Here is a 27,780-nt window from a genome sequence, read left to right on the forward strand (position 1 = left end):
TAAACATTAAATCTTTATCTCCTCTATAACCATTGATAATCTATTTCACAAAAGCTCAGTTGGAAAATCCTGTTCAAATTCTTATAATGTAAGCTATCTTAATATGTACAGTATAACACATTTGGGTTAAAAGTCAAAAGCATTCAAAGTTTAGCAGGGTAACTGTTAAGATTCCAGTGAAGTGTCTTGTTCTTTTTGGATTTTTGGATTATTTTGAACACTAATGAAAGAAATTGGTCAGAAACAAGTAGAATTTGATTAAACAATATCCCAAGCTTATCTTCAGTCAATTGAAGTGTATTTGGTAGAATATCTCACCAACACGGACTCCCTCTCAAAGAATTTTACAATGATTAAGGAATAACGAAAGAGTATCAGAAGAACTAGAAGTTGAGGTAAAATTAAGAAATGTAACAAAATCCATGAAAATACAAATAATAGGTTAAAAGCTCGAAACATTCATAGAGAACTACATATGTCCGTCTTCCTCTGACATTACAAAATTTGGCTTTTCAAGTATAATATTTTATTGTGTATCTAAAATGTATACAGTATGTGATATACGATACTGTGATCTATAGAAGTGGGCCTCATATGAAGAAAAACATAACCATGGTTACATGACAAATGTCTGATTAATGCAGAAATCTACAGAGAAATCACAAAGCAGTGGTATGGGAACCGAGTGCTGCTTATTTTTCCAAGAAACTGAGAATTGCAAAACGCAAACTAGATTAATTGCATCATGTCTTTTTATGCAAGTGTGCAAGTTACTGTATGCTGGGAGGCAAATGGTCATGTGGAAGTGCCAGGCTTCTCCTCTCCCTTGAAATTTCCAAACTGCCCAGTATGCAGTTGCTTAACTGGGCTCTTGAAATTTAATCCAATAAAACTAATGCTTCCTTCTGTCCTCCAGGTTCATTTCACTTTTTGCCAGACCATAGCTTGCTGTGCTCATACAGTACTTTTTAAGACACCAAGCACACCACACCAAACATAGGCAGAATGCTCTTTGTGACAGTGCTAAGAACACACCCAATAATATAAGAAACAAAAACAATATATCTGTCAATATTTTGGCAATTAGACATTTATAACACCTTTTTGTAGAAGACATCACGTTTTATAAAATGAGGACATGTTATACAAAAATAAGTATGTTTTCTGCAAAATACATTGACTTTGTTTTATGCTTCACTGGCAAAATACCTAATGTATAGCTAAAAAAAATCAGGCAGTAGATAAATACACATCAGTAACAAGGAGCCCTGCAATTAGCAAATGTCAACAGCATTTCCAACCGCTATGGTTCAGTGGCCATATAAAACTTACATAATATTTACAAATTATGTACAAGAATTTACATAAAATCTAGCTAATTTCTAAATCAAGTACAATTATTCACAGATGACAATGTTTGCTATTTTGGATTTACTGGTGGCAAGTACCCATAAAAAAAAACATTTGCTGAAAATGTCCTGCCAACTAGGAAAGGTGAAAAAATAACTAGGCAAGATCTTCTGTACAGTCTAAAATGGGGTCAAAATAACATTTTAAAAAATTGCTTTAACATCAACATTGTCATCTACGTTCCAGGAAACAAGAATCATAATGGTTTATAAGCATAGGAATCAACCACAAATCAATGGCAAAGCGATGTGGGATCTAAATTAAGTGAACTTTAAAAAAATGTTACGCCTTTCTATTGTTGGACTGTTCTCTATTCTGCCTGTAATATTCCCTTATCTCCTGTAAAATATAGAGAGCCTTTAATGGCTCATTAACAAAACATCAAGCATAAGGGGAACTTTCTGCATTGTTTGGAAACAGGAAATGAAAATACGATGTAGGAGGAAACAAGTCTCATCGAGGTGGTGAGCTTATTCTCACCCAGTGAAACCCTGCGTTCTGCAATGGAGGAGGTTATACAGGGGTGCAAAAGGAGGCGGATTGATTTGTGTCCTAGTAGCGTCAGAGGAGATAGACTGCGTGCCATCTGCTGTGTCCGAGGTTGCATAGTATGGCGATGTATTCTGGAAGAAATGGAAGAGCATTAAGATAAATGAAGCAGCCTGTTTAAAGTCAGCTTATATTATAGCATTAGGTTTTCTTGATTTGGAAAAGCTGGCTTTCATGGCTTAATCAGCTGTAATGCTATAATTATCACAGGCTCAGCCCCAGGTAAAACATCACCTGTATCTATCTACTGTACAGTAGGTCTTTAGTCTGACAGTGATATCTAATTCAGTGGTTAAGGGGAGCCCGAGCCAGTCCCGGCAAGCAGTGGCCACAAGGCAAGGTATATCCTGGACAGGACGCCAGACCATTGCTGCTCAGATACACACACACACACCCAGGGCCAATTTTCCCAGAATCCTATTAACCTACCAAGACGTATTTGGAATAGTCGTAAAAAACGGGAGCACCCACACAGATAGCACCGCAGGTCAGAATTGAGCCCCAGGCCCAAGTACATCCCATTACAGTACAAGTTTTATTTAACCTCAAATGATTTTTTATTCCTGGGGCTGCAGTGCAGGAATGCATGCTGTTAACTTTATTGTTTAATGGATATCTTCACCTAGGAAAATCCACACACCTTCATCTAAGAAAACCTGATTCAACAAATCAAGGCATGGAAGGCTTAACAAAAAAAAAAAGAAACTAACTGGGTATAGTGAGTTCCGTCCGTGGTCCTGTATCAATGGAGCAGTGGGAGAAAGGGCACTGTTGCTGTCCTGGCAATCTGTGCTGCTGTGAAAAGCTTGAAGCTGCGTTCTTATATCAGGACTCACAGCAAATCCCTTCTGACAAAGACAAAGTGCAAAATCAGAGAATGAGCTTGACAAACCTCTTCCAATCTAAAAGAACAGCTACTTTTCCACCAATATTTTCTCACTAGAACGGGATGTTGTGCCACTTTACTTCTATTTCCTATTTATTTCTGACCTCATCTTGCTGCTTGCATGATACTAATTAAAACGGACAGGGGCTGAAGTGAGGAACTGAGGAGACATATAGTATTGGATTACTTTTAGGAATTAAGGAACCCTAGCCTCATGAAGAATCGCAAAGGATTGTATAGTGGATAGGGTTCATTCCAATAAGAGAAAAATCAATCCAATAAGCCAAATGATCTAACTGGGTTGCATGTGTCCTGTAATGCTTATGCAGAAATATATTAAAAAGCTGTTAACCACCATGTTTCTAATGTTTATAGCAATGTACAGTATATATTATTCACAAAATATATTTTTTAAGAACATCTTGATGCCACATCGGTCGACAATATAATGAAAATATATTGTGTACCATATCGACCTTGCTTACCACATCTTTAATGCTGCCAAGGACTGCAGTTGTCAGTATTCCCAGGACGAACGCCGACAGATTCAGTGCAGTCAGTAACCAGATCATTGCATACAGCGACATGACGTCTTGGCAGCTCTTCACACCCACAAACTCATAATGGTTATTTAAATATCCCCCACTGTGAAAATATATTTAACAGGTTAGCCTCTAAATTAAAGCAAATGTGAATCACGAATTCTTCTTTTTGTTCTGAAAGACTAAAAGTGATTGATGTTTCACACTTCTCAGTTCTCCAAAAGTTTCTCAGCCAAAAGCCTATTTAAATAAATATGATATTTCAGGCTATCTATATTTCGTCTAGCCTTCCATTTTCTAACTGCTTCCTCCAATTCGGGATAGGAGGGGAGCTATAGCCTATCCTGGCAAGCAACAGACACAAGGCAGGAGACACAGACACACACACTCGCACCAGGACTAGTTTTCCCAGAAGCCAATTAACCTACCAGTATGTGTTTGGACTGTGGGAGGAAATGGGAACACCTGGGGAAACGCACACAAACATGGAGAGAACAAAGGAAATCCATCCAGAATTGAACCCAAGGCCCCACCTGATTCAATGCTAACCACTGTGCCACCATGTCGCCCTTCATATAAAATATATTCACTGTGCAATGGTTAGATCATCTTTGGTATTTAATTAATGCGGTTACCTGCAGATTTATTTCTCTTTTTGTGATAATTAAATGACTCATTTGTTTCACACTTACCTTGAACTAACTGTTTCTGATCACTAGGCCGTTCTGTTTTGTAGAAATCTTGACACTGACACTGGCCTGAGGTCATTACTCCTGACCAGGCTTCAGTGCATTTTAAATAGACACCTGCTATATGTCACACCACAGGAGTTATTGAAAGGCAGGGATAACATTATCGAGAAGAGACACTGTGCCATAAGTGAAATAATTTCTATGATTCCAATATGAGTGGTAATGGTCATTCCTAAACCAACATTCATAATAATGACATAAGGTGACCATAGCTGTACACAGACTATAAAACTCGCTGTAACACTGCTGTAATTCAGGACAAAGTGGGGGATACACTTGTACATGTGTTCTCCAGAAATGGCCATTTTTGTCACAAATTAAACTTATCTAAACCTTCACTGCACTGCGCTGTGATTCTTGCATCCCTACATTTTGATATAGAATTCCTTGTCTGACACCCTTTCAACATTATGTCCTGTAAGTTTTTGCAGCTGGTGAGCAGTTGATCAGAAGAGATTTGCTGATACTGCTCTCTCTTCACTGTCTTGCTTTCCTCAGAAAAACAAGAAACAGATATTACAGTATATAGCTGTGGATGCATTATAATGATAAAAATCTATCTCATCTACTTTTTTTAAGTAACAGTGAAACTGAAATGTCCTAAATCTGAACTCCACAAAAAACAAATGTGCAAAAGCAGTGATATGGAAGAGACTGAGATTGCAGTGAAGATTTTTTCTGAGCCAAACATTTGCGGCTCCCTAAGGAAAAGGAAGTTCATTTCAGAGTTCTCATTTCCCAAATGTTTTCTCATTTTGGAGTCTGTGATCCTCCCGGGTACTTTAGATAAACGTCTTGAAAGGTCACCTAAAATGTTCCCTTAAAATCCTGGAAACTTCATCACAAAAGTAAATAAGCTGGCCGTGCTAAAATTCAGAATATTTGGCTTCCATCTTTTTAATGGTAACAGCCGAAGTACTGTGTTGATAATTACATTAGTAGTATTTGTATTATATCTTTATTTGTGTCTGAGTATACAGTATACTGTAGATATCCATCCATTATCAGAAAGCCCTTATTCCTGGCAAGGATTGCAACAAAAAGGAAAGGGCAAAGGTCAGAACTACACCCAGGACAAGACAGCTCCATCACAAGAAACATGCACAGCAACAATTCAGATCACCTGTTGAGGTAGCCATCATCCCTTTAAGAGATGGCACACGGGCAGAACATGCAAGCTGCAAAGTGGAAGTGCTCCAGGCCAGCATCACACTGTAAGCTACAGCCATTACAGAATTGCACCTGCAGAATATTACAGACTGATATGATATGTTACTAAAGATATTTAAAAAGTTATCGTTTATATGTCTGTAAAAGTCTCCTTTATTGCAACTGGAGCCTTTTTAAAGGATCTCTGATTAGAGGGATTACTGGACCCATATATGTTACAATCTCTTTAATCACACTCCAAAGTTTACTTTAAAACTATTTTGCAGTTGCAGTAGCAATACACTCTAGGCTCTTTTTTTTTGTCAAACTAATGCTTTTGTTCCGTGAATTAATATATCTAGGGGATCCTGGAGTTGGCTAATGACGTGACCCAGCTTCAAACCTGTTAACTCTGGACAATAGGACCTGCCAGTCTGAACAGGCGTTTAAACTGGCTGAGCCAAGCAGGTTCTTCAACATGGAAGGCTCTTCTGACTCCAGCACTGTAATTATTACAGGTTCATTTATATCAAAAAAGATTAAGGTGAAGGACCGAGACATGTTTCTTGGTTTCAGAGGTGTGCAAGCCACCACAATGTCAGGGTGTTTGGAAAATGAGGTGTGTACGTATGCATACTCCCATTCTGTGATGATTGATTTCACTTACAATTCTCTCCTACCTAGCTGCAAGTATAGAGTCTCTTGATTGTGTGGGTGTCTAACTGTAGTATTGAGCAGGAATGATGAAAGCATGCCTTTGTTTGTGTAGTGAAATAATTAAAATATTTTAAGTTAAATATTCAGGAGGAGGTTTGAATGTTGAAATGTTGTTGCTCTTTTTCTGTCATTGCAATCCCTGTTTTATGTGTTAATTGCTTTATTTCCCGGTAGGAGCTTTCTACACTCGTTGTTTATGAAACACACTCACTTAGCGCAGTCATACAGGTCACAGCAGTAGCAGGTTCCACTTCGCACTTTAAGGCTGCAGGAGTCCGTCAGCCCCTGACAAGGCACCTGGAGTTTTAACAGGAAACAGACTAAAAACAGGCTCAAAGAGGAAAAACTCCAGGATTTTCCCAAATAATTTGTAAGCCAACATTCAGTGAAAAGGGATATGATAAGCACTTATGTAAAAACATGTTCTGTTGTGCTATAATTTATTAAACTGATCAAAATAGCAATGAGTTTCAAAATACCAGTGCCACTGGCAAAAAAACATTTCATATGTCTCTTCATATTTCATTGGTCTCTCATTGTCTGATGTTAGCTGGTCCATACTGGAAGAATTTTACATGCTTTAAGAAAGTTACGTATAAAAGGTACAGTAGCTGCCCAAACCTGTGTGGTACAGTATCTCAAGCATGCCAAGGAATTTCAGGTCTGAACAGTCTGATGTATTGCTGTTTGTTCCACAGGGCAGATTTGCACTGAATTTTAAGTTGCTACAGTACATGTACTGTACCTTTTCTTTCACTGCTCAATTCAATGTGCTATTTTTCTGTTTGCCTTCAATCTAAGAACAGCTCATTTAGCTATTTTTGTTACTGCTGTTCCTCACTACATGTAATTAAAAAAACCATCCAGAAATAACAGCATTTGTAAAATAAAATGGAGCATCTCATGTCTAGATACATGTTTCAGTTCACGTTGGAAAAGAAACTGCAAAAAAGAGAACCTGCACCAAGAAAAACAAAATCCATTAAAAAGTGCTAAATGACTCACAGATTAAAATACTTGTTTTTGTACTTGTTTTGTACTTTGTACTTGTTTTTACTTATGGATGTCTTGTGAATCTCAAGTCCTTTATATATATCACAAATTACAAATATCACATATCACTTCTACTAATAATAAATTTAAACTAAAATATATAACAGAGATTCATCTTACAGAGGCAAAGTAATTCTCATAAATGTAGCCGTTGCCACTTGTATAGTACTGGCATCTTCCTGCTCGCAGAGGCCTCATGTCCTGAAAAGAATACACTTCCAGTCAGATAACACTATGAGACATTGTTATTGCCATTGTCCATTCCTCAAGATCTGTGTGAGAGTCATACCTCATGGCTCTACAGAACAAAGCTTTCTTGATGAAGTTGTTTGCATAAGCCAACTAACTTTATAAGCACATTGTGTATTCATCTTGAAAAAGCAAAACTGCCCTTTCTGTAAACACCACACACAAAAGAAAAACAGAATATGAAGAAATAAACTACATTAAAGAGTGTTTTCAAATTTTCTCCCACAGCAAAGGATTTCATGCATTTGTTTTTAACTCGTCACCTCAAATCTCTGAGAAAAGTTTACTTGTAAATGGGCATACAGTATCAATTGCGGTGGCCAATTTATGTCTTGGAAACCTAGCCCAGAATTCTTCAAAACCTAAACTTTAACATTAGCACAATACTCGATGACAGCATTCTGTCTTCCAAATATTTCTTCAATCTTGCCAATGGAAAGTTGTTGTAACTTTGCATTCTGATTCAAATGTTTGTGGGTCTTAAGTGTAGAAGGTCTTAATTTCTACCAGGTTTTGGCCATTCAGTGAAGTGTTTATAATCTGGTTAGTAGTCAAGCGAAAAAGAATTGGAATTAAACAAATTCACAGAAGGAGCTGGCTATATATCAAAAACAACACAAAATGTAATATTTTTGTAATACAGTATCATTTGCCTCTGGCTTCATAGACATACCCTCCATACTAATGTTTCATCTTTCACTGAAAAACAACACTACGTTCCCATATAATTCTCACCAAGGAGTGCATGTTCGAAACATTTTAATGGTAGTTGTTGCACACAGTCCTATGAACCATGAAGGTAAGCATACAGTAACTAACATGCACACAAAAACTATAAACCCTAGACTCTTGTGTTGATTATTGTGCTTAATTCATTAAGTCAATTAACTGTGAGAATATTACTTAATCACTAGCCTGTTTGATAAGGTTAATTTCAAATAAAGAAAAGAATTTAAAAAAACATTGTATGCAATAACCCTGTACATCGGAAAAAGATCAAGCTAGATGTCTTCAGCAATAACGTATGGTCCAATCTAGTTACGTTATGATTTGTTACTGCAAGATTGCTAACTTGTATCTGTGCTTTTCACTCAGAAACAACTGACAATGAGGTCAGTTTATTGTAGCAAGGGTGTCAAGGGACAGGTCAAGAAGCATTACTTACAATTTTGCCTTAAACTGTGACCAAAACATTGGCAAGGAAAATCATGTTGCAATGTAGGCCTATTTCTGAACTAGAAGAATATTCTTCTCAGGGGCAGGAGTGAGCAGCTTGTTAGCTGAATAGGCTCTCTCTTTAGACCCAGCTAGGGTAGAGGTAGCCAGTTTGTCCCCAACATTTAATTTACTTCACAATGAGTCAACTCTGACTGGGAAAAAGCCTGCCAGAGTTTCAATTATATCTCGTTAAAGCTCATCAAATTGTAAATTTGATTCTTCATACAAATTACAGGGGATTATAGATGCTGTGTTACAAGTTTCTCCTTTAGGAAAAGAAGGACTCCACTCTTTCCTACCTGCCCTTGCTCTGTGCTGATCAGCAGATGACAGGGCAATCACTGCTACCTCAAACCACCAGAAGTTTTGTGTGTTACAAATCATTGCCAAGATAAAAAAGTAAGATTTCTGGAAGCACAACTGATGGAGGGAACATGCTCTATACCAAGACACCGAGCAAAAAGCTGTGAAGCTTTATCCAAAACTTTAATCTCAAAAGATTGTAAATGATTCAAAGCTATAATTAAGTCCAGGATCTTTACATAGTAACACTGGGGATTCACCATTCTATAAAAATACTGACTTCTGACTTAATTGAAAAGAACATTACATTGTTAATGCCATAGTATATAGATTGTTTGAAATAACCCTTATTGTATTATTATTATTATTATTATTATTATTTTTATTATTATTGTTGTTGTTGTTGTTACACTTCAGTCAATACAGTAGAAGGAATGTTAATTTTTTTGTGTTGGAAGCCATGTTTTCCTGATCTGAAATTAGAAAAATAAATCAAAAAGACTAGAACTTACAAGGCTCAGCAGGATGAAGACTCCATCCACCACCACACAGAAGAAGGAGACAATTATTCCAAAGCTCAGGAACACTATGGATGCTATTAACTGCAAAACAACATGTTATTGGTTGGTGTGCATTAAGTACTATAATTTAAAAAGCTCAGCAAAGGGGCACTACTCCATCACATTAAAATGTATTTACTCATAATGAGTAATGCAAATACATATATTAATAGAATATTTAAAATATTATATACTGTATATTAATACTTTCTATACTATTAGTGCTATCCACTCCTTTTTAAATATGAAATGTATATAATTGTTTTATTTTGAATAATATACAGTACATACCTACAGTATATACAGTACCTAAGCTTCTAGGTACAGCTATTTATTATACTAAAAGAACAAAAAAAGTCATAAAAATAGTTCAGCAAAAAGCTTATAAATATTATGAACAATTAAATGGATGGATGATTTGTAAAATGTGCTGGCATAGTAAGTGATACAGGGTATACCTTTTTGTAGCTTCCTGAGTTAAAACAATACTTAAAGGTAAGAACCCTAGAAATGTATCAGCTTCATTACTCAATAGGAAGCTTAAGGATATACTTATGTAAGAAAAAACAATGTTGTTTGACTTTGTACATACTGGGAATGGTGCTGACTGGATAGCTCCCAAATGACTAATATATCAGAGAAAAAGGTACATTTTCAGGCAGGAGAATACATATATTTTAAAATAATACATAGGTCTGAGGTTTGAGGATGCAAAGGCATGAAATGCAACCTAATATTTGTTATGGAATTCCCTTTTGACAACCAATTCTTTATCAGACTTTTTCCCCTAACTCTGACCTTTGTTTATAAAGAACTCAGCATTATTCTGTGTCAGAATCTCATTCATTTCAATCAAGATATCATTTTCATACTTAGTTTTCAATTCAATGAAATTAAATTCTGTTGACAGGCTTGAAAATATTTTTGTATATTTAAATATTAACATAATTAATGATACAGCACTATGTAGTCAACTGACAATTAAATCTTGTTCATGTTTTTCCTTCACATTGCAGCATGGCAGTAAAATCAAGCACAACCCCTATGAAAATGTAAGTATGATTTACGGGAATCTTAGAATTGTTTAGGTTTCCTGTAATTGCACACCTAATATTTCATCACTTGATAAAATTAACAATACTATGCTGGGACATTTACTAAATTCTCACTGACGTTTTATATACAGTAATGTGGGATACAGTGTTTCAGAACCTTCTTTTTCCTGCCAATTTCCAAACAAAAACAATTCAGCTGAGTTTTGATTAAAGAGGTTTGAGACATATGTGAATTTGTTGACAGAAGAGTTAATACTTGTTACAACAGAAGCTGGGATTTCTGGTGACTATGATTCTCAGCAATTGAGAATACTGTAGGATTCTATGTCATATCAGAAAACCGCTTATTCCTGTAATGTGTCTACTGAAGGTAGCAATTTGTGTTCGTAAAATAAATCCAAACGTAAGCAGAGAAACTCCGGGAAAACAGGTAAGCAGCAGTGTGAGAAGGCAGCAAGATGTTTACACTGGCAAAGCAAAGGTGAGCACAGAAAGCTTGGGACAGGCAAACACCATGCAAAGCATAGTCCAGAACAGGTTCAAGCTGGGTAAACAGAATCACAGCACAAAGGAAAATCCAAACTCAGAGTAAAGGGAAACAAGGAAGTCTAAAAAGTAATAGATACTGTACCAAAGCACAACAGGAGAATCCAATGAATGTTGTTAAGGTGAAGTGAGGATCCAGAGTCAGGAAACACGCAGCGAGAACTAGGAACGTAGCAAACTTTGGAAAGGTGTCCTGAGCACTGCCAGATCACAGTTTATGCAGCTTGAACCACCTGAGGCGGTGCGTATAATTGCCTCCAGGTGGTACAAGACTCCTGAATGACAGGCGACAGTAAGAGTGGCTGGCTACCATGTAAATACTAGCTTGCTTGGCTGTTCAACAGTGGAGCTAAGCATGACAATTCCAGCTGAGGGTCACGACAACTTAGAGCTTATCCCAGAAACACATGGCAGAAGACTGGACTACAACTTAAACGGAATGCCAGTCCATCACAAGCTGCATACATACTGTATAAATAAAACATATAAATAAACACAATTTAGAGACATCAGCTGACCTAGGACATATTTGGGAATACAGAGGAAGCCAGAGCATCTAGAAAACCCTTGTACAAACTCCACACAGAAGGTGCCCAAATATGGAATTGAACCCAGGAACAAGAGCTGAGGCAGCAAAGCAGAATGTCATGGCATCATGCCTCCTCTTATTGCCTTTTTAGTCAAGCATTTCTTCATCGATTTATAATTTCCAAATACTGAAAGGGATAAATTCCAGTGGACATGTTCACCAAGATTTGACGTGAAAATTCTACACATGGTAACAACTGCACTCAACCTTCCTGGAAGAAAGAAATGTGGCACCTTAGATAGGTCTCAAGATCCTGATTCCCACATTCCCTCTGTTCATTAGTATCTGTGTGATAGTCTGAGGACAGATATTAGTCCTTAGCCATCTGCAGAAGGTGCGCTAACACCTGGAAACAAACTGAAGAACTCGGGAGGGAAACAATTGAGTTGAAAAATCTCCTTTGTAAAAACATCTGAAAGGTGACCAAAATAATCGAACAGCCTTGGGAGTGAAGAAGGCCAGTGATTAAGTCTGCCAAAACAGATGACCATGGGGGTCATTAAATAGATGACTGCTCCTTTGAGATGTAGGAAGTAGTTGAAGGAGACTGGCTGGTATTACTCTGGGATCTTTGGCGCAATTGCAGGTGGAGCATGGTGCCTCAAAACTGTCAATATCGTTCCTCATGTTGGGCCTCCAGAAGTATCCACAAATTAGGAGATATTTAAAACTGTCATAACATAAAGTAGTGCTTTAATTATACACAGCTGGAACTGATTTTCACTGATCTAGTTGTCACGGCAGATGATGAATTTATAGGCTGAGTGATGGCTCGACAGGTTACCGTGGTGCTTCGGATGCACAAACCAGCACTTACGTGGGAGTGAGTATGACAAAAAGCATATGAAACAACAAAATTATGGGAAAACTTACAGACAAAATACAGACATACTATAACAAATTCATTGTGGCTAACTTTCATATGGGATGTGTAAATAGAACGGTTATATCGCTAGAAAGGTTTCCTGCTGAGAGCTCTGCACCTGTCTTTTTCTCCATCAATCATAGTGTAACTTGACAGGCTAATACAACCTTTCTATCTTTTTAGGAAGTACTTTAATGTAAGACCACAAGAAGCTGTGTTTTTGCCAGTTGGAATAGTTCATCTATGTTGTGTAACAAACTAAAAACGCATTACTTTTTTCACTACAACAAAAACAACAATAATGTAAAAACATCCTCCAAATAAGCACCACAATCTGTCAACCAAATTTCAACCAGTAATATTTTTTCTGCATCTGACAAAAATCCCTTCTTTCATCTCCCTCTGTCTTCCTTGTGTTGCACAATGTTTTGGCTGAGAGAAAGCTATCATGCTATGCTGTGTATTCCATCTTTATGTACAATTTTATTTTTTGCTTCTTTTATGTTGTTTTAAGTATTTAGTTATAAGCACTGCATTTATATGAGGTGTATGTGAGGTAAAACTAGTGAATGTGAGTGTTTTGTGTGTATGTGAGAGGTAAAACTAGTGAATGTGAGAGCTTTTTGTGTGCATGTGAGAGCGTGTTGTGAGTATGTCAGAGTTAAATTGGAGAGTGTGAGAGCATTTTATATGAATGTGAGATGTAAAATGGAGAGTGTGAGAGCATTTTGTGTGTAAGTGAGAGCAATTTGTGTGTGTATGAGAGGTAAAGTTTGAATAATGGCCTAAACAGCACCTCATACATTTATATTTGTATCACAGTTTTTCATCTCCTGTGGTCTCATCTGTATCTAAAGCCTAAAATTTCTTTCTAGCCATATACTTCTGTGTAATCTGTCCTACCGTATATCTTGAGGTTACTGTTTAAAAATGTTTTTTTTCCCAGAAAATCTGATGCTTTAGATTACATTTTCCTCTTACATTGTTAGACATCTCTGAAAAGTATTTTTGACACTAGTTTAAACAGTTCTGCATCTGGAAGGGAAGCACATTATTAAACAGTAAGTGCAAGCATAGCCAGGGGGCAAGACACAAAATTTCCTGGGGCACCAAGCCATGAAGAGAACCCACATGGTCACGCAGCCTGAAAAAACGAACACTCAAACTCATAATAGTGCCTGGTGTTGTTGCAACTATCCCAAAAAGCTCAATCATGTGATCATGCTGCAAATAGCTTTTAAAAATGTATGCAAATATCTTTTAACTTATTACTGGCGAAGACCCTTTTAGCCAATTTCTGCCTGGAATTTCCTCCCTTTAAACATTTTAAACAGCAGAACATAGCAGGAACCTGGTTCAGGTCGTAAATTGAAGCTAACCCCCTTGGCTTTGAGTGTGAACAGTCAAATTTCTTTTATTTCTTAATGTGTCCACTCAGCAAACAAACATATGAAAACAAAACAGAAAAAACAGCAGGCGGAATATTTTTTTTGGTCTTCAGAGGTCAGAATTTTACATTCTAGGCCTGTCAGGTAGCTGAAAATGATTTGTAAACCTTCTCCTAGGTGTCTACTAGGAGAAGGTTAGAATCTATGATTTGGCTACATTACTCTCTGCTCTCCTCCCCACTGATAGATGATGTGTTGTGAGTGTTCTGGCGCACTATGGCTGCCGTCGCATCATCCAGGTGGGGCTGCACATTGGTGGTGGTGGAGGGGAGTCCCCATTACCTGTAAAGCGCCTGTATATGGTGCTTCAGAATAAAGTAAAAACATGGGATATATATATTTTTTTTGCTGGTTTATTCATTACCATATCGATGCACATTGGAAGTGCATCATCAGATAAAAAGTGACTTTGTGATTGATTGTCTTGTTTTAAAAAAAAAACACAAGACACAAGTGGTCATTTAAAAAAAAAACATTTTTTTAAAGCTCCGGTTGTCCTTTTTAGATTGATAACATTTTTTTTGTAGTTTTGGTGGTAAAAAACGAGAAAATCTGATGCAAGAATCAAAAGTAAATAATGATTTACACCATGGACGCTTGCGACTACGCCAGGCACAGGCTAGGTTTGATTAAATTATTTTTTTTTCAGTTCTGAAAACGGTTTTCTGAAGCTCTTGTTGAACCTTTTTCAATTGCTAAAAGATTTTCCGTAAAGGGTTTGTGGTTTTGGTGATGTAAAATGATGAAGTGTGATGCTCCTTTTAAGTCAAGTTTCTTAGACCGTAGCCACTTGCGACCACGTTTGCATTGAGAGTTAAACAGTCATTACAAAGTTGTTTTAGAAGTCAGAGACCAATATTTTTATCCAAAGTATCTGCAGTTCTGGTTTCTTTCCAGTAAGTGCTGACTTTGTCTGCTGCACCGAAACACAATATAAAGTACATATGTGTTTGGACCTCTGCAATATCTCACAATGTACTGTACTTTGCAAGACCCATGCACCACAAGACAAAAGCACAGTTATTGATGTCAGAATCAGGCTAATAAATGCCTTCAAACTGTTCCAAGTACTGTTAGCAAGAGACACATTAAATTTCAGTAAAAGTTATTGACTGAAACTACATAACTACATGGTCTTTGCTTCACACTTTTAGCTTGCCTAATGTTGTTAACAGGAGTAAAGGGCAGGATGAAGGCCCTGTCTGTTTCCATGGCAATCTAGAACAAAGCCAAGTGATGAGCCTTTCAGCTCCAGATGTGGCAAGATGTGACTTGGAAGGCTGCCCCGCAAAAAATACCACCAATCTAAGCAACTTCAATAAATATTCACCTCAGCCCTACAGAAAGTTGAAGCTGTGGTGAATATATATATATATGGAGCAAAAGAAGATGCCACTACTTACATAGGGGAAGCACTGCAGTCAAACATTGTGACTTCTCCTCTGAATGCAGACCCCTCTCCTTTCTCACTCATTGATTACTGAAGAGCAGCAGTCTCCTACTCAGAACTGAAAGTAATACATCAGAGATCCCATACAGTAGCTCAGGAACTCAGAGACTGTAATGGAGCTCTTGTAGCCCTAATCATGACCTCACAACTGCAACATGATCTAGACAGATCTGGCGGTCAACTTTTTCACACACCTGGAAACAACACACTACCATACTTTAGATAGAGTAGGTAAAGCAGCCCAAACAACAGCATGTCAGCCACTCTGAAAAGTTTCCAGATCTATACACCCAAAATTCTTTGCAGCTGTTTGCTAGTCAACTATTAAACCAGTAGGTGCTAACTGTCAAGTGCAAAGAAACATGGGATTCCAGAATCCACGTTGATTTCACAGATTTGTGGATCTTATACTGCAAGGATTACAGTTGTAGATGCTTTTTTTCATCTTGGATGCCACCATCATCCTATTAAGAAGAGCAGAACAGACCTTCTGTCTGAGATACTGCAGCAGCTCCAGGGGGTTAGATTCAAACTGCAAACTTCAAAACTCTACCCATGGAAGCACAAAGTTGTCTTTCCAGGCCATGTAAGAAAAGAAGCAAGCCCTTTGAATCAGCTTCTGAGAGAATGTCAGAGAAGAAAGAGTTTTAATGAGAAGAAGCACAGCAGCATGCTTTTGAGAATATAAAAAGCAAACTAACATCTACCCTTTAACTGGCATACCCACCCTCTGAGGGTAGCATTATATTGGACACAGCTGTATTGAATTTCAGCATAGGAACAGTTCTTTCCCCTAGCGTCAAGGGAAAGAGGGGGAGGAGAAGGTATTAGCTTATGCCTGCAGGCTGTTGTGTAACAAGATGAGAGCTCCTTGCTGTTCTGTAGTTCACATTAGACCGCCAGTACTACAGTACCTGGCAAACTGCAACTTCCTGTTCTGTTTTAAGTTGTCAGAAGGCCAGCTAGCTTCACTGCTAAAGGAGGTCAGCCAGTATGACATCCAGTTTGAGCAAAGAGCCAAAACTCGACAAGTGAAGGTCTAAGCCTTCTGCCATCGTAAGTACTAGGAAGGTGTCATTTGCTATATAAACAGGTAAAGAGTTCTCCACCCTACCATGAGAAAGGTCACCACATTGCCAGAAAATGTATCATCAGTGGGCATTACTTGAAAGAGACATGATTCACCCGTGGCAGTAAATATACAGTGATGATCAAAGACATATTACCACGATCCAGTAAAAGAGATACCTAAAATGAAACAATAGTCACTACCGAAATGCAGGAAGAGAGAGATAAGCCTTTGGTCAATATGAAGGAATTCTGCAGGGAGTTTACACACCAGGGGTGTTCTATGTGGAGGGTAGAGAAGTCATTTAAGACTCTTCACTCAAGAGCTGAGAGCTTGTAGGTTCAAATTCCAGGTAGGAATTTGGGACACTGCTACTGCTACTGTAGCTGGAAGGAAACTGCTTTATTCTAGCAATTCCTGTTGCATAAATGGGTCACGATATTCATACAGTATGTTAACAATAGGTAATCGTAAATGTTTGTAAATTACTTTGGCAACAAGCAATAGACATATAAATTATATAATTATAATAATAATAATAATAATAATAATAATATGTTGTTGTTGTTGTTGTTGTTTTTATTGTTGTATTGTTGTTATTATTAACACCTAGCAATGCAGGGCAGCAGGACAACTGTCTTCCTATACATGTATTACATTACTGACAATTCTCCTACAAATTGCCAACATCCAAGCAAGTCTCCCTTGAAAGCCTGGCTGTCAGAATATCCTGTACGACCTTTGGGAGGATGCTTCAGGTACGTCATCATCACACCTGATGGTTTCCAAATCCCTTAAGGGAATATATAGTGCAATCCACAACTCACCACTGTTAGGAATACAAGTGAAGCCAGAAGTGAAGCCAAGATATTGGCAGGAAATTGACAAATAGTTGGTCCTTTCCCCATCTCAAATGATAGTAACAAGTACATTCTTATAATGATTATAAGTTTGTTTTGAAACCTATCCCATTTCTGGACAGGGTGTGGAAACAACTGCCAGAAAGAAAATATATTGTTTCATTCCAGTCAGAAGAAATTGTTAAAAAGATCTCTTTTCCCAGAGATGGATAATCTGTTGCCAATCTCAAAAAACTCGAACAACATCCTACTATCTTGCATCAAACAATTGTGCAGCAACAGTTAACTGTGCTTTCTTACACATGATTCTATTGCCTACCATGCAGTTTGCCACACTTTGTTACAGGCTTTACTTCAAAATGTAGAAAGTTAGGGAGAGGAGTGTACTATCCCCATGATGACTGAGAGCAATCTACGCTGAAAGGGTGCCATCATATAATGCGGAGGGTTTGAAAAACAGCCATACAACAGCCAATGCACTTGCTAAATAACGTCTTCAGGTCTTCCTGAAGACCAAATAAAATCTGAGAACTGCTAACCTGTACAAAGTAGCTGGAGAGGGGGTATTGTTTGAGTTTTTCAAGTGTACAACTCTTGAGGGTCCACTTAAAGTTAGGCCTCACCTAAAATTATTGATTTTCCAGCTAGGCAATAGGACTGCTTGTTCTGCTAAGATCTACTGCTAGTACTACTAGTACTTCTAGTACTACTAATCTTCTAAGATTGATGGCACTGAAATGTATCCTATGTTCTTTCTGACCTTGTGTTGTCATTTGGAAGTCTTGCTTGAAATGTTGCAATGACATCCTTTTTCTATGGATGTAATATTGACCTGTTTTGAATTTAAATCTGGATTCTGCCTTGCTCTGAACCTGCAAATAACCTCTGACATAAACTACATTGCTTCCCTCTGAAACAAAGGGTGGAAGTTAAGTAATACATTTTAAGTGAAGGCAACCTTGTAGATCAGATGTATTTTAAGCACAGTTTGCCATTCGAGCAACAATATTAAATATAGATTTTGTATTTTATTTATAATATCTTTGTACATTTATGAGTTTTTGCAGATGTTTACCAACTTGTAAGATGCTTAATGTCCCCAAACCTGCACATTAAACCTGCAAGCACCACCAGACCATAAAATATAACGCTGCTCACATTTCAACTCAAACTTCAGAAGAACATTATAACACTGATTTAAGGCCCACAAGATGAATTTGCGGTTTTTGTATGTTTCACATTATTACCAGTCAGGCTGGTCTAGAGTTCGAATGGAGATGGAGAAGAAATACCGCCGGAGGACGTGGTTATCCACGCATAGTTATCCTTTGCGCATAGGAGAGGAAACTGCATGAAGCAGTCATCCAAGGATTTTGTAGCTCATCGTATAAATTGCACATTGAAATTAATGAAGCACTAAGGTACTTTTGATTAACATTTTTATACAAATATAAATGAATATTAGCACAGATCATGCAATGAAACATTTTAGTAATGGGCTTATTTACTCTTGTTATTCCTCTTTTCACCACTTGCATGAGTGCTCCTCTGGTGCTCTTCTCCTGTGCCACATGATTGACCTTGCTTGGGTGCAGCTGCTGGGTTTTGGTTGGTACTGCAGGAGCTGTGTCAGCTCAAGGCTGTGGATCAGTGCAGGTAGCACGAGGGTAGGCATTTTGCTCCAGAAATACATTGCTTCGGTCTACTTTCTTGTGTTCATGTACACTGGAGACCCAACACTCTCTCTACATTGACATCTTTAAGTTCTTCTAAAATTGGATTCACTGCCTTTAGGCTCCTGCTGATAGTTTGCATTTTTTCTTGTAGGATTTGTGAAGCCTTCTCTGTGGACAGCAGCATGCTTTTATCCTGACATTCGGAAGACTAGGATATAGAGGGTGGATCATCTTTTCTTCTCCAGAGAAAACCCCAGGACATGCACCTTACTCTTCTTCCCTCCTTCCCAGCTGGGTTTCATTGAGCCTGATTCCTCTTTCAGAAGCCACGAGTGCATCAGCTGTTGAAAGGCGGAGGATGGAGGACGAGGATGTTTAATTAAGGCTGTGTGACTGGTGTTCTAGATCTGTGGCAACTTCTTTTCTCAACCTGGGATGACATGGCACATCAAAAAATATCCATATGAATAAGCATTGCTTTGCAGAGTTTGAAAGGTGCATTAAAAATAGCATTTAATTGCATTAAAGCATACACTCTTAGTAAACTTCAATTTTTATTCTCTTCCATTGATAAACTACTGTATGCATACTGCCCGAGTTTCACACAAAGTTTTTTATTGTTTAACAGGCAGTTAAACTTTTTGTTCTCTTTCCCCAGTTCCTTTATTTCAAACTTTGCACTATACAGTATATACATACTGCAAGTCTGTTTTGCGTGGAAAATTACCTATAGGCAATTATCAAAACACACATTCCACATTTATATATTCACCTCAGTGAGACGTTTCTTCAGTTGTATCCGCTGATTCCATAGAATCTTCTCCACCAGTCTTCCTAGATACCATTACTGGATCGATTACTTGTGGAAATTTTCACTTGGCTGCTCTTTAGTGGACTTCAATCACCAGATGTCCACCTATTACCCAGGCAAAATTACTTTTTGCTTTCTTCTGCATTTCAAGTCTCAAAATTGGTCTGTAGGTTCCTTCGTTGAACTTTTCTTAACCATGAAGCTGCTATTATTTTATTTGTCATTTCTTCCTGTATTTTAATTTTAATCATGGCCCCAGACATTTTGCCCCCAAAGAAACATTATCGAGCATCAGCTCAACACAAACAGCAAATAATTCATTTTTCTCCAAAGTTTCAGCAGCTCTGCATGTACACTGTCTCAGTGTTCTGCTACTTAAATCACATCATTGCAACAACCTTTCTTGTTAAGAAACTTGAAAGTCTAATGTCATTTCAGTTATCATTCACAGGCAGCAGCTTTACAGAACTTTGTAGAATAAATGATTTTGTCCCTGATGGAAAAAGAAGAATTTTTAGGTGGCCAATAACATCCAGTGAAACACATTTTAAACCATTATTAATATTATTTCCCTTAAAATGACCTTTCTGAAAATGAGACCCAGAGTGTCAAATAAAATGTTTATCTAATTAAAAAAAATCTAATTAATTTTAATTACATTAATTTTAGTTCTAATTTTAAAAATCCAAGACTAACACCACTGATTTAAGTGAAGGTGCAGGATTTAGCACCACCAGAGTGCTCTCCCACTGCAAAAGTAACTTTTGATGGGCGCATATTGCATTAATTATGTATTTATATTTTGAGTACTGCAAAATATGTATTTAACTACATTTACCGCCATACAGTTAAGACAGATCTGTCCGATGTTTCAAACTTCATAACGTTTTTGTCATCTCCCACAAAACAGAAACTAATGACAAAAGTGGAATATTTTTGTCAGTAATTATTTTTTAATTTCATTTATAAAATCAAAATGTACATTCAACGTACAGTAAGGCCATGCACTTTATATAATGTATATGTAATGTCTTTGATGCTTAATGTTTTGCATACTTCAGTGTCTTAACACCCAGGGTTCCTGATTATTTATGGTTAATGAATTCTGCAGGTAGTGTCAAGAACAATTTAAATATATTTAAAGTACTCAGATTAATACTGACAGAAATATTCAATTTCAATACTTCCTAGGAAAATGCGCCATGCAAGCAGACAAGTAATTATGAAATGATTGCCCAGTCTTCAAAACCTCATTTAAATACCATTTTACATTGATTATTGTTTTGTAAAAAAAAAGTTTGGATATGAATAATTTCTAAACAATGTACATTAAAGGCTGAAGACTCAAATGACATTTTATCGTTCATTAGTATACACTATTTACCAGCTGCTTCCGGTTTTCCTCAAGACACAATCCCAAGACTCCCAGAAACGATCCAAAAGCCAACTGTAAAAGAAAGTGCAGTTTGAAGAATAAGTGCAGAAAATGTGCATCTTATTGAACTGAACCTTAACAAAACTTTTACACAGGCTTTCATATGTCCATGCAAGCACTGACACTTAGTATTAGATAGTTATGCTAAAGATTTTTTGTATGTTTTTCCTTGTAACAGAACCAACACAGTAATTGAATTATTTTCTTCATCTGCATATGACGTGGTCTTGACTAAAAAAAGCATCAAACCCCGAAGCACATCTAAAAGAAAGTACCCTTGTTTGAGGTCGTTCAGCACAGATAGGTCTCAAAAAACAGAGGAAAAAACAAAAAGATATGAAATCCTTACCTACCTGTACCTCCCCTTGGTTATCTTTTATAGTAAAGGAAGTATTCACATCGGTTCAAGGAATAGCAACTCTTTTACAAAGGAGACTGAAACAAATTTTCGACATCAGCAACTTGTTCTTGATTTTGTGCATGCGTATGTGCTCCCTTTGCTGCTTTGTTCCCTCGCAAACAGTTACAAAAGGAAGCGAGGAGCAGATGTCGAAGTATGTTAATGTATTCTTGTGCTTATACTAAATTACAATGATGTCATGGAATGGCTCTGATCAACACCCGTGCATGCACTTTCCTGGCTTTTAACCAAACTAATTCCACATGAGAGACATGAGAGAAACTAATTCCAGATATGAGAGATGTGCACATCATGTGCATTCTTGAGAGAATATTGGAGTGCTTACCTTGGCATTCCTAGAATATTGGTCTTACATTCCTAGGCAAAGTAATAATAATAATAATAATAATAATAATAATAATAATAATAATAATAATAATAATAAACTTTATTTTATATAGCGCCTTTAAAGATGGCTTCTCAAAGCGCTTAGTGTGGACAAGTGTGGACATTTCTCATGGAAGACTTCATTACTTTGTGAAATCATACTAAAATTACAATTTTCTATGTGACAAGATCTCCTTTCACCTTACAAAAGTCATTTTGGCAGAGAAAGTTTGATGTTTTGATAACCCATGTCTGTGTGTAAGTAACCCTCATGAAATCTGGCAGCTACAAAGAATGTTTTAGTTAGCATTGAGGGTAATTACTATTTCAGCCCCAATCAAACATGGCAATTCTCTGGAAAACTCCATAATATAACAAAAGCTTTATAATAGTAAGCTTAACGTAATTTGCTTAAACAAACAAGCTGTTTTATAACAAGATTACAGTGTAGGTCATGAAAAGAAATGGGATAGCTCTTGTTTATAGGAACATTTAGCATCTCCTTTTGAGGAAGATATTAAATCACCAGCAAAATTATGGGCGGAGTGGTGGCTCAGTGGCTAAGGATCTGTGCTTGTGACTGGAAGGTTGCCAGTTCAAATCCTGCGGCTGGCAGAGGAATCCTACTCCATTGGGCCCCTGAGCAGGGTCCTTAACCCTAACTGCTCCAGGGGCGCCGTATAAATGGCTGACCCTGCACTCTGACTCCAGGCTTCTCTCCCTGTCTGTGTCTCATGGAGAAAACCTGGGGTATGTGAAAAGATGAATTCCTAATGCAAGAAATTGTAAAGGGTTAATAAAGAAACATCATTATTATTATTATTAAAAGCTAAACTTTGTACAATCGGAATTTGAACCAATGTCTAGAAATCTGCTGGCATCTGACAGACCAAGTGCAGAGAATCAGTAAATTGGAAACTTAGAAAACTGCACAGAAAATCAAAATCCAGTACATGCAGCATTTGGAAATAGATTGCTGAGACATTAAATAGATGTAAAATCAAACTCATTCTCGGAAGGAAATTGCTCCAGATGTCGAGAACAGAATTGTCATTTGGTTTGTTTGTACTAGAGGAGAAAATAACAGGGAGTTCTTTTTCCCCTTCCTATAGCAATGGATTTGGAACAGGAGTAAGTACTTACTATAACTCCAGAACTGTATCCACTTATGCTGATGCTTTCTGTCCTTGTCGTAGCAAAGCTTCCAAGAGCCACCACAAGAAGTGACAAGAGCAGCATGCCAACCACCAGCCATATTGCTTTCCTCCTCCTTCGTTCTAGAGGATCTGTTTCAAACACGACAAAAACATCTAACAGGCTTTCATCTTTTTTAGAGGTTATCTTAACAATAATGAGAAAAGAAAGTAACGGCAGTCAGAATTGTATCCTGTCATGTTGTTCTCTGCTTTGGGATAAATAAAAGAAGACCCACACTCTTCCAAACTTAATGAGCCGCAGGAATGACAGCTTCAGTCAAAGTAGAAAGGCGGAAATAGTTGCACACTAGGGTGCACTCCAAAATTTTGAATTCATTTACATGACCTCAGACTTTAAAGGCCAATGGTTTTGGTAAAACAATACTTTCCACGGAGTTTAACAATTTGACAAATATCACCATCACTAAAACTAAGACAACTGACTCTTTGGGAATCTCATCAAAAATAAAACAAAATTCAGAACCTCAGCAATTCTTTACCAGTCGTTCTGTTTGGTCAACCTAAAGCACTCCTTAGCCTTTGCTTGGGCAAGATACTGTACCTTATGACTGAACAGAGCTTTATGTGAGAATTAGGGAAGATTTCTTAGAAATGCTTCGAGCAAACGAAACCATGAAACGCTGTACTACAAGACACTTTTCCTTTTCTAAAATTACAAAAGGTGTGACACAATACACATCAAAGAAGTATGCACATACTGTAGGTATTGTTGTATATGTATAATACTGTACATGTATCATATGAATCTGATATGTACTGTTGTACATCACATTTATTTAAAACAAACAATTTCTCAAAAAGCACACTCGCATGCATTTATCTTGGTCTTGCAGAATCTAGGCACTGATTCACGCTATCAGCTAATCCATTGAGTTTTGTTTACAATTTATGTCTTAACTTTTGCAACATCTTGAAACACTTTTCTGTAATACAAAAGAGTGCAATACTTCTAAGATACCATCTGCCAATAAAACTAATAACATTTTAAAAAATTGATCACATTATAAGAAATATGTGATCTGTTTTTTACACTTAAAAAGACTGAAGTATCACTGTACCCCTAATCTGTTACAGAATGGAATTGCATGAGAAAGTACTGGCTGAAAGATCTGCACAGCAGCTAAATAATAAACCAAATACCAATGTCTTTCATTCATCTTCATACTTCATACTACAGTAGGCTTGGTACAAATCAGTCATCTTCTATACAGGTATTTAATTTCATTCTGCACGCTCATCTGAATGCAAGATTTGAAAACGCTAACCAAAAATGATGAGAAGAAACACAACATCTGCAGTTTTTAATACCACACAAATTATTTTGCACTGTTTTAATGTAAAGGTTAAGTGAAAACTTTACAAACACATAACACATGGTAAACGCTATATTGTCAATTAATATATCGATTACATACAGCATAAGAAAAATTTATGATGTTAATAAAATTCATAATAAATACTAGGGATCAGTTTACTAGGTTATAACATACTGTTAATGATCTATTAGTAGTGTACAGTATAAAGAATTTCCAAAATAATTTGCAATTCCTAATATTTAGTTTTACCCATACATCTAAACTCATACCATACCCTAAATCTTTTCTTAAAAGAGAACAGACAAGGTGTTCTGGTTCTTGCAGTGTTTTAGAGTTAAAAAAAATATTTGTCATGCCGAACTGAATGGGGTATCTCTGAAGTACCTACTGTAATTAGACCAGTAGAGGCTGAAGAAGGACTGACATGAAATCAATCCCCCCAATGTGCTAGTGGCTACAGAGTGAGAGCAAAATCATATATTTCACAGTTTTTATTTTGGCACATATTTTCCTCTACTTTTTCTACACCCAAGTAACAATCATAAAAAATTCAAAAATGAATATGGGTAGAAATAAGGTGGATAGAATTATACTTGTCTTCTATTTTCACTGTCTCTCTTTCATCTTTACAGCCAATTTTTCACAATTTGCAGTCTGCCACAAATTCTGTCAGTCTTTCTGGAGCCTACCTAGCAATGTATCCTGAAACAGGATCTCTTCCTATTTATTTTCAGGAAGTCCCCAAAGCTAAGGAGAGAGTAACGTCTTTTTAAGCTCTATTAATGTAATTTGTTCTCCCAAAAAACAAAGTAAGTGGGTGATTTAGACCACAGTGTCTTAAAGCACAAAACGTACTGTAGGAATAAAACATTGTTTCCTGAGTTAGTTTAGCTTTTCTTTGATCATAAAAACATATCATTCAAATAAAAAAAATAAATCAATAAATGTTTTTGTGTGTAAAAAACAATACAAAGGTTATTATAATGATTCCAGAAACATACCAATACCAACTAAGCACTGTAATATTTGAAATGTTAAAAGTATAAAGCTGCCTGTGTAAAGCTGGCTTTTACAAATTTGTATACTGTAGCTTATAACTGCCTCTTTAACTATGCCATGCATTACATTTCCTGTATACATTAAAGTTAACTGAAAATGATCAAGCAATTAAAGATTATCAGACTATTTTTAGCAATTCTCACTACTCTCATCTGATAAGATAGCCAGTAAAAGTTTCGGTTGATAACGTGTGCTTGTTATAACAAAAGCTAAAATTAACCTTTTGGGTTTTTAGGCTCATTTATGTGTGCTAATCATAATCAGTTAAAAACATAAAGTATTTTCCAGTGCTTTCTTCTCAGGGAAACTTCAATTAAACAAAACCCAATGAAGTCCACGAACTCACTTAATCTTTCTAGTTATGCTAATTTAGTCAGATATGTTGTTCAAACATTAGAGCCTAAAAAAAACTAAGATAGAAAAACCGAATGTCTAAATTATACAGTAAATTGAGCTAAAAGTACAAGAAAATATTATCCTTCTTGTTTGACAAATTTGATCTGTGAGATCTACAGTAAATGGCTTCCTCTCGTTTGAAACCTTATGTACAGTATCAGATTCAATTTCAAGCTACATAATTTGCTAATTCGTTACCAAAACTATTTTAATTAAGCAGAAAAGAAGTAGCTGGTCAAAATACTTAATTGGTAATTCTGCAGCTGATGATGTAATACTCCTATAACGAAATATATATTTTTTTTCTGGTGCAAATAATATGTTGAAATTCCAAAATTAATTCAAGTTGTTTTTTGTAAGTACTATAACTGAAATACGTCTTTTGAGCGAAAGAGGTCCAGCTCATTCATACTGAAAGGAGTTTTTAATTGTAGTGCAATTTGTTGCTGAGCTATGATAAACATTTTAAACAGCGCATTTGTATAAACACAAGGAAACGGCCCCAAATCCCAAAAGGGCCGTAATGTTTTTTATGCGAACGAACTGTTCTATGTGAAATTCCAGAAAATATACTGTACTTGCCATTTTTTTCTTTTTAATTTTTATCTGTCGACATAGTTTGTAAATTAGCAGGGAAGCAATTATATTTAGTCTCAAATTCAGTACGCTTTAAATACATTACAGTTATATTCCAAGTAACTAAAATTCCTTATTAATATTATGCTATATCCTTTTTTTAAATAATTTCAAACACAGAAAAAAGTTTTGTAGTACACTCAATTTTTAAAAGGTGTATTGTATGGAAAGACTGAGTTTGGTACAACGCTACCTTTAAACACAGTAGTGTATTCTCTCTGTGCCTGCGTACTGTACAGTATATGCAAGAATGTCTTCTAACAACAGGAAGACGTTCGGCTCATCTAGCTAATTTTGGTTCCCAGTAGCTAATTTCATCCAATAATCTCATCCAGCACTTTCTGGATTCCTGCACACATGCATATAGCAGAAGGCTCGAGTTTAGAGTTTAAAAATTAAATGCAGTTATACGATTACTCTTCTATATGATCTGTAAAAGTTACCGAATATAATTTTACGCCTAAAAATATGTAAAGAAGTGAGGCGAACCTGAGCTGCTAGCATCTGGCAGGGGGCTGTGTTTCTCTGCTTCTCTCATGTTCCCAGCTGAGATGCTCTCTGGACAGGTCCTCAGCGCAGTACTATCCACACTCCGGCGGCTCTGCGCACTGCACTCCAGATTCACTGAGCTCGCACTGCGTTCACGAGTGTTTTATAGGCGAGCTAGGAACCAGCACTCATTTTAACTACAGATGAAGAATCGATAAATCTGGCGCTGGGCTGTCCATTATTTTTCAGGAAACATTTCTAAGTAGTAACTGACCAATGGATTGACTGACTTACATTGTGTCTTCCCGCTTGGTATCTGTTCTCCTCCCAATATTTTAGATGTGTTTACTTGACCTACCCATTGTTTATCTGTCGTATGCTTTCTCTAAGGATTCTTCAGTTTGTCTTTCAACTTTTACATTCGTTGCTTGTAGGCATAGACATTCATTTTCAAATTCTGAATTTTCAGGTTAAGGATTACTAGATAAAACACTTGTTAACACGCATTCTCTTTTAAGGATTTTCATTTCAAACGAATCCGACCTCTGATGTCACCGAATGCTTAAATGTGTTTATTAGGATGTTTGTTAATGTAAATACAGAGTTAACATAAAACGCTTTAAGATTTGCACAATGGATCTTGATTCTGGAATCGTACATGGACTTGAAAAAGTCTGAATGAGATTAA

At 36.8% G+C, this 27,780-nt stretch overlaps 1 protein-coding gene across 2 annotated transcripts; it reads right to left on the reverse strand.

The window, feature by feature from the left end:
- Positions 1–509: 509 nt before the first annotated feature.
- LOC148676798 (transmembrane protein 255B) lies at positions 510–27,404 on the reverse strand. Of its 2 annotated transcripts, none has more exons than XM_088613304.1 (9): positions 27,093–27,404; positions 23,123–23,265; positions 21,142–21,204; positions 9,341–9,430; positions 7,179–7,259; positions 6,217–6,302; positions 3,331–3,490; positions 2,670–2,804; positions 510–2,033 (listed from the first exon to the last, which is right to left on the reverse strand). In XM_088613304.1, the coding sequence occupies exons 1-9, from the start codon at positions 27,139–27,141 to the stop codon at positions 1,887–1,889; spliced, it is 954 nt and encodes a 317-aa protein (XP_088469430.1). In that variant the 5' UTR covers positions 27,142–27,404; the 3' UTR covers positions 510–1,886. The 2 variants fall into 2 exon arrangements, with proteins under 2 accessions (XP_088469430.1, XP_088469421.1); XM_088613295.1 differs by having other exon boundaries at positions 2,670–2,807; positions 27,093–27,387.
- Positions 27,405–27,780: the final 376 nt, after the last annotated feature.

Source organism: Lepisosteus platostomus, chromosome 2 (genome assembly GCF_059453375.1).
Source record: "Lepisosteus platostomus isolate fLepPlt1 chromosome 2, fLepPlt1.hap1, whole genome shotgun sequence".
NCBI classification, from domain to species: Eukaryota; Metazoa; Chordata; class Actinopteri; order Semionotiformes; family Lepisosteidae; genus Lepisosteus; species Lepisosteus platostomus.